The sequence below is a fragment of the Alligator sinensis genome, unplaced genomic scaffold (genome assembly GCF_000455745.1).
Source record: "Alligator sinensis unplaced genomic scaffold, ASM45574v1 scaffold773_1, whole genome shotgun sequence".
Taxonomy (NCBI): Eukaryota; Metazoa; Chordata; order Crocodylia; family Alligatoridae; genus Alligator; species Alligator sinensis.
The window spans coordinates 280,310-288,612 of NW_005842403.1; the positions used below are offsets into that span (position 1 = coordinate 280,310).

Below are 8,303 nucleotides of genomic sequence, written 5' to 3' on the forward strand. Positions count from 1 at the left end.
ATAGTCAATACCTACTTTGGTAATGTCGTCACAAAAAAGTACCAAATATTTAATGCATTAACCTTAATAAGGAAATACAAGGTCAGACTAGATTAGAAAAACAACAGGTTAAGAATAGAAATTTCAGCAAGGTCTGATGGAATTTATCCTATAGTGCTTGAGAAACTAGATAAAATACTCTCTGAACCATGAACAATTATCTTTGTTTGGTAGAGTCAGTACCCAACTCGGTAAGTCAGGAATGTAACAAATTAAATTCCTCATGCGTAAACATATAAACTATAAAACATGGTTCAGATATTGAAAGATACATGATAAATATTTTGATTGATTAGTAAGCATGCGATTAAACAATGTACCTATGCAGCTAAATGTATAATAGCTTGTGACTGGATTGTTCAAGAAAGCGTATGCAGAAAAGATGCGTGATTTTGAAAGATTTTCGACCTACCTCCTTTGGCAGTTGACTTGATCACCTGGCACAGAATAAAGGCTGTTCTGATTTATGCTTATAGTGCATTTATTCAAACTTGCAGTAGTGGGACTGGAAGCAATGATTCTGGTGCTGTAGTTACTGACATCTGGACTGGGTATTAGAATCCACATAGTGCTGTATAAGCAACCCAGGCAAGGTTCTTTGAGTAGATATGATATCTTTTATTAGACCAAGTAGTTGGAAAAAAGTTCTTAGCAAGCTTTTGGACAAAATCATCCTTCTTCAAGCATAGGAAGTCTCTGCTGTTCTGAGACTCCAAGGAATGAGAGAAGCTAAAAGTGTGATAGGGATGTCAGTGAAAATGTAAATAGGTAGAAATTAGGAAAGCAAAAAGGGGGAGGTGGGGAAGCAGAGGGGGAAATGCAACCCTGCTTCCTATGCATATTAATGCCTTTTAGCCATATGTTTGACTTTGTCGTCTGCACAGAACACCACAGCATGTCATAACCATATTAGTTTATTTTATGCCCTTTTGATAAAATATATGTTAAAGTGATATAAACAGGTCTTTTTGTTGACTCTGCCAGGTTGGTGGTTTGTCCAGCCCTGCAGATTTGAGTTCTGGGCTCTGATCCCTCAATGTCCAGTCCTAGAATTCCCATAATGATGTCTCCCAATCTTGAAGGGCATCAGAGACGATTCCACCAGGCTGTCTTCCACTTGCAGTGACAGGGCTTGAGGGAAGAGCTGGGCATGAGATCCTGTGGAAGATCCCGTGCGAAAAGCCGCTTTGTGATTCTAGTGTTTGGCTGTGCAGAAAACATCAGCAAGTCGCACATGCCCCAAGAGTCCTAAGGGAAGTCCAAGCTTATCAGCCACAACAAATGGGCAGGAGTGGGCTCGCTTTTAGGGAACAGTCATACAGGAGACTCGGTAGAGACATCCCCCTCCAGGGGTACAGAGCAGAATCACTCATGAATAAAATGGGGCAAATGTTTACATCAAATCGTTTTAATCAAAAAACCATGTTCTGATCCCCAACATTTTTGGGAAACAAACTAAAACAAAACCCTTAACAAACTGAGTTTTTTCTACAAGAAAGTTGTATGTAAATTGTTGCTCCAAGGGCAACTGCAAAAGATGTAGAGAAATGCCCTGTTTAGCCCATGTCCTAGCAGAGTTGTTTTGTCCTAACTGGTAATGTTATATGGTATAGCTCAAATGGGCTAAACCTGTCCTTTGTGGCAATGAGGTTACCAAATCATGCAGTTAATTTTCTCAAGGGGATTGAATGTGGCTTCTGCATTTTTTGTGAACCAGTCAGGAAAAAACCCTCCTAAGCAGCAGTGAGGAAGTGTCTTCAATACGCAGGGCAAGGCTGAGTATTAACCATCCCCACCCCCCACCCCTCCCCTCCCCAAAGAACATAACCCAGCTCTGCCTGTTGCTCTGCAAAACACAAGAATGAGAATATGATGTATCCAGTGTTGATTTAAATTGCAAAGCAATGTGGAGATCTAGGACAGACACGCCCATCCATCCAAGGGCCATGGCAATGACTGGTGCAGATGCTGCCTTTTGCTGTTCTTTCCTCTGCAGTATCCAGCAGGATGAAACTTTCCTAACAAGATACAGGGACTGGACAAAACTAACAGCACCTTCAGTTTCTTGCTGCCAGTATTAGTGCCCTGGGGGCTCCTATGGTGGCATCAGATAATAGATGTGAACAATAGACTCTAACCTGGCTTCCAGGCAAGACTCCTGCCCCGTATCTCCTCTCTTCCAGCCTCCCACAGCTCCCTGGAGAAGAACCCCAGCCCACAGCACTAGTGGAAGTCAACCCCTTGCTAGACTACTGCATTGAGAAGCTCACATACTGTATTTCAAATAGTTTAATTTTAAAAATATTCTATTCAGTGCTAAAATATCTCTCCACTTCCACGCGCAGCCGATGCCTTCGACTTCAACAGAGACTCAATCACAGACTCAATTTGACATGCAGATCGCAACAAAGAGGAAACAGGTCCATGAAGTTGGAGGAAAGGGACAAGAGCTCCATGGTCAACAAGCCAGGGGCATCTCTCACCAAGAGACGGGGCGGGGAAGATGTGCTGAAAGATCATGGGTGCCAACGCAGAGGGTGCAAGGGTGTGCTAGGAAACGGGTCCCTCAACAGTGCTGAGTGAGGACAAGGAGCCCTGGGATGAGAGGGGGGGTGAGGAACCCTGTATCCTACCTGTATCCTTCTCTATTCAGGGATCAGAATTGTACCTAGCTTCACTGCAGGAGCTCTCCACCCCCAGGCTAAGGAAGGCAGTTACCTCTGCTCTGTGCCAACCTCTTCCATGGGCATTCACATTAGGCAGAGAGTCCATGCCAGGTGCAGCTAGATGGATAGCAGGACACAGTCAGCCAGAGACCTGCTTGAATATTCCCTGACTTCGGTGCCAAGTTGGGCTCTGTACCAAGAGCTTGCTCCCTTTCATGGCCCCCCCGAGGGGGGTAGCCCACAGCACCTCCATAGTGCCTAGCTGCAAAAGGGCTGTGCCCTGGTGCACTTCTTTGCCTTCCTGACACAGTGGGAGAGCTCCTGTTTCCTCCAATACTAATGGCTTAAACTAACAGCTTATTGCACAGTGTCCCAGCTTGGGATCCCTGCCCTGTGGTATGGAAGGCCTTTGTCAGAATCCCCACAGCTCCAAGGCCCCATGCCTTGACTGTTCCCCGAGCTCCCCATTGCCCTCTGTGAGGCTTGTTTACCACAAGATTCAGGATATGGTCAACAAGAGGGAGCAGAAACCATAGTGCAGGAGGAACAAGACTCTTCCATTCCCAGCAAGTGGAGGGGGAAGGGGGTATATGAGGGATCTGAAAGCAGGCAAACCACATCTGCCAGGTCCTCAAAGGCCACCCAGAGCAGGAAGCCCAGAGGACTCTTCCCCTTACCCATGCAAGCAACACGCCAGAGCCCCTATGCCACTATGGTACAGTCCAGCAGGAAAAGAGGGAGCCAATAAATAGAGTCAAATTTGCAGGTAATGATGGCAGGAGATGCCCTAAAGCCCCTTTTCCCAGGGGAACAGCAGACTGGCTCTGGGAGGAGGTGGTGGGAGACGCCCAGTTCCCTGGGGAAGGGCAGACTGGCTCTGCAGGGTGCTGACAGGAGGTGCCCCATCCCCAGGGGAAGGGCAGACTGGCTTTGCAGGGGGCTGGCGGGAGGCGCCCCGTCTCCAGGGAAGGGCAGGCTAGCTCTCTGAGGCTGTATGGCACACAGAGTTCTGATCGGCACAAAATCTCTTCAGAGGCGGTGCGCCAGAATCTTCTTCCTCTTCAGTTACCTGCAACAGCAAGACAGTACAGATTAATGGTAGCACAAAGAAGGCATCCTGCTCCGTGTACAGCTCAGCATGGTTCCTGGGGTCTGTGCTCACACATGGACACAAAAAACACTGTAGAGGGGGAACTGATCTGACCATGTGGTTCAATCGGTCACCACAGCACCAGCAGTGTAAGCTTCCAGCCATGCCATGCCTGGACACAAGGTTCTCTGTTAGCTGGACTGGTTATTTCGCTGTCTCTACATTTTCTCAATGTGCTGCCAATCTTTGCACTGACAGCTCAGAGCCACAGCACAGAAACTGCTGAGGAAGCAGGAGATTTTTGGCAGCTCCACAAAGGGCAGTTCAGGATTATGGAACAAACTCATTAGGATTATGGAACAAGCTCATTAGCTGGATGCATCTGTACATGGACAGCAGTGAAAAAACCTGCATTGCTAGATTTCGATGTCAATATGCCACAGGAATGATAGGTGCAGTTCAACTCTATATGCAACTAGTGAAGGCTCTAAGTCCTCCTTCCTTTACCTGAGTCTCAAGAGGTACAGGCTCTTCCTTCGTGAGAGTGGGAGGTTCATCTGCAACTTCTGAAGGAGGCAGAGAGGGCTCTGGAAAGAAACAGGGAAGAGTTATTGATATGGCAGCCCCAAAGTCCTGTGTTAACAGCAAAACACTTTCCTAGCTTACTGAGCGAGCCAGCCAGGTACCGCCACCTTGCCTGAAGGCACAACTTGTTCTCAGGAGTCAGAACGGATCCAAAGGAGGAACCATACCTGGAATATATTCCAGTATCTCTGCCCCTGAACTCCAGGGAGTGCCTGAGAAAAGTCAACCCCATCTCAAGCAAATGGAGCTGTTATAAGCATGTTTTTCCAAGCCCATACATCATAGCATTGATACCTCTGCACAGCCACAAACAGACCTCCACTCAGGCAAGAAGTAGATGCTCTGTAGCTCCAATATGAGCAATCCAGAATGGCTGGCTCAACAGCGCTTTCCTAGGTTCTCTCCAGTCTCCACCCTCCCATGATATCCTGTCTCAATACAGCTGGCTATGCCATACCCTCCCCAGCACTCACCTTCCAGGGTCTCCTGCCCCAGTGTAGGTGGCTGCGAATCATCTGTGCGGAAGTCAGACGTTTGCGCAGGACTCATTGATTCACTCTGCTGGGGGCTAGGGCTTGAGTTTGGGCTGCTGTCAACCTTGAGCTGATAAACATCTGATAGGGAGCTCTGATTACTGTTCTCATCTGAAAAATTATCAACATGTCAGAGAGAGGACCTTGCCTTGCTGCTATGGAAGCCTATGCAGCCCAGCATAGATGAGCTCTGAAGGAGAGGACCAATGGAAAAGGGTACCAGGCATGACTTTCAGCTGAAAGAACTCGCATGCAAGCAGAAGAGTTCTGCAGCTACCTAGCACTCTGGGCTTGCAAAATCACATACACTTGCCCCCTGGATTTCCAGCAAGAATTATAAGTAGGGTTAATCTGCAGGGGAGAGGATATAGGTCCTCAAATAAAAGGAAAGGACAGGACATGAAAACAAAGAAAAGGAAGCAAAATGATCCCTGCAGAGTTTAGTGAACACACAGCACGTAGCATGGTTGCATGAACAAAGCTCTTCAGCGTATGCTGATGAATTACACGTAGGTAATCAGGACCACAGGCCATGTCCTCAGCCTGTTCAGTCTACTGGATGCCTGCCTTTCACCAACAGCCAAACCCCTAAGTACACAAATCCACTGCCTATACACAGGGATACTAAAGCCCCTCCTCTTTCCCGGGGGAGGCACGGACCATCCTATGATTTTGGCAACCCACGAGATACCAGGACTCTAGGACTGTACTCACAAGGGCCTGTGTATCAGTTAAGTACTGCACATGGTAGAAAGGGATGTGGCATCTGAATCAGAACTTCCTAGATCTCTGAACAGTGGAAGCTACAGTGGGAGGAACAATGTGGAATATGGGGTATGAGGTGGAAACTTCTGAGCATATACTGTTTATTCTCCCCTTCAGCATCCACTCTCTGCCACCAAGCATGACAGTATACTGGGCTGGAGGTGATAATAAGGAGAGTTCCAGAACAGGTTCTGCTGGCAGAACCTCAGTCATTGCAGAAAAATGAAGCACAGATAGGAAAGGGGATGTAGGGAGCTCTCCATCCCTCCAATTCTCCAAAACATTCCCTATGATGCCTCTTGCTGGAAAAGAAAGGGAAAACCACAGCTATAATTACTCATTTTATGGCTTTTCCATCAGACGCCAGTAATTAAAAGCTTCACCATAGATAATCCTAGAAGCCTAATGTGTTAAATCAACATACCTTGTAGAAATTCACACTGCTCCCACAGAGATGTACAATACGCAGAATCTAGCAACCCTTTAGCTCCTGGAAGTCCCTTTCAGTGTGAGTGGTGGAAGTGCCCTTTCCCTGCCTACCAGCACACTAGCAAAGTAATGGGATGAGGCTGAGCACACTCACCCTGAAACTCCAGGAGAAGGGAGGAGTTGGCAGAGGTGTCAGCTGGGAAGCCATTGGATTCACGTGCCGCGTTGCTACTTGATTTGGATTTCTCTTTCTTGAAGGGAGAAAGACAGAAAAAAACCCCCTGAGGTTAAAGGAGTTTACTGTCAACAGGTACAAGGGAGAGACATGAGCCAAAGCTTCAGAGGAAGCTGCCCTCCCTAAGGACACAGCTGCCTTCTCCCTCTCCTCTAGCGCCGGCAGTAGCACTTGCCAGTTCAATTCATTCATCACTTCAATGTACCAACCCAGGCCATAAGCACAGTGATGAAGACTAGCTCATAATAGCCATAAGGAACCCCTGCCAACTACACACTGTTCAGGCATGTTCTTCCCCAGCCAGTGTGGAAACCTTTAAGCTCTCTCCTTACATAGGCTCAGCACTTACCTCCTTACTGTCTGCTACAGGCACCCACTTGAATATCCGGAGAGAAGTGTCTCCAACTGTCACCCACTTCTTCTCCCTACCACAGGCCAGGAAAAAGATTAAAACTGACGGAACAAGCAACCTCTGGCAGCCACACAGTCAGTGAAGCATTTAAGGGGTTGCTTAGTACACAGCCATGTTCCTCCCCCTCAGAGAGGTAATCCAGTTACCAGGAAGTTCAGGAACTGCTTCTGTTCCATAAACTTACCAAGGAAGGTTCAGAAAAAGAGTAAAACCGACAGTCTTACCAGTAAAGCAGAGCCTGCCCGCAGTGCCCCCATGGACTTCCATACGGCTATGTAAACACTCAGCTAGGATCAGGGCTATTCAAACCCTGTCTCACTTCTTACATTCTCTGCCCAGTCGGATGAGAGGATACTGGCAGCTTCTCTTTATACTAGCTTTTACATTAATGTATTCCTATCATCAGAGCCCGGGCTGGGGGGAATGTAATCAGACCTGCACTCTGTCCCTGGGGCTGGCTAGCAAGGTGAGAAACTAGACCCTCCCCAACACGAGTAGGGGAGTGGTGTCTAACTAGGGAGAAGGGCAGGCAATAGGCAGGGAGGGTTTGCAGGGGTCAGTGAGCAGTTGGTTTGCAGGGGTCAGTGAGCAGTTGGTTTGCAGGGGTCAGTGAGCAGTTGGTTTGCAGGGGTCAGTGAGCCAGCTGCTGCATCTCATGTCCTGCAATCTAAGCTTTTGGTTTTGAAACAAATTCTGCCTCCAGCCCTTAAAGGCAGCACTGAGATCACATGGGCTTTCCCCTCCACAAACTATGCCCGCTAGGGGTCAGACCTCTTCACCTGTCAGAAAGATGCAACTATTCTCTTTTACAGCAGCATGACAGTTAATTGCAATATAATCAGTGCTGCGGAGGCAAGGACGGTTTTTGTCTGTCGAGCACTCGGAGCACTGTAGGTCCCCCTGAAATACCACGAGTCCTCGTTACATAATTGGACGGTAAATTCAATATTCACGCTGCCCTCCCGTGTTCAATGCGGGGCGGGTTCCTGTATCAATCGCTGCGTTATAACAACTACCAGCAGGGAAGCTCGAGGTTTTGGCTGCTGCGGATCGGGACCGTTCACACCGTTTCTCACCCTTGCTGTTTGGGATTGTGGGATAATCTGTAACCAATAACCAGGATGTCCCCAAAACGCTCAGCAAGGCAGCGAGTACCAGCATGTGGCTCAGCAGCACTCCTGTGGGTTCTCCATGTGCTAACAGGGTTTCTCACCCAGCTCGGGGAGGTGCCGAGCGCGGTGGCTAGTCCCGAGCTCATGGGTTGGCAAGTTCCCGGTACAAGCGCAGCGCGGGGAGCGGCTGGGAGCAGGCGCTCGGGCCCGTCAGGAAGCGAGGCGGAGCCCAGGGAACGTGCTGCGGCTGCAGCAAGAGAGCCCAGAGGAAGGGTCTGGAGCTCCGCACCAGGGCAGAGGTGACCTGGCACTGGGAGGCGGCTCCAGCCACTGCCCGGGGCCCGAGTGCCTCCCCCGCTCGGGCAGGGGCCGGGGGCCGCCCGGGAGCGCCATCTTGTGCGGCCCCAGGCCTGGGCGGAGGGGGGCGGCGGCGGCTC

The 8,303-nt window shown here is 49.0% G+C and overlaps 1 protein-coding gene across 1 annotated transcript; it reads right to left on the reverse strand.

Annotated features, from left to right (window-relative positions):
* Window positions 1-2,313: 2,313 nt before the first annotated feature.
* Window positions 2,314-8,297, reverse strand: BCL7B (BCL tumor suppressor 7B). Its single transcript, XM_006029891.3, has 6 exons — window positions 7,831-8,297; window positions 6,692-6,767; window positions 6,262-6,358; window positions 4,854-5,024; window positions 4,303-4,382; window positions 2,314-3,774 (listed from the first exon to the last, which is right to left on the reverse strand). The coding sequence occupies exons 1-6, from the start codon at window positions 8,010-8,012 to the stop codon at window positions 3,682-3,684; spliced, it is 699 nt and encodes a 232-aa protein (XP_006029953.1). The 5' UTR covers window positions 8,013-8,297; the 3' UTR covers window positions 2,314-3,681.
* Window positions 8,298-8,303: the final 6 nt, after the last annotated feature.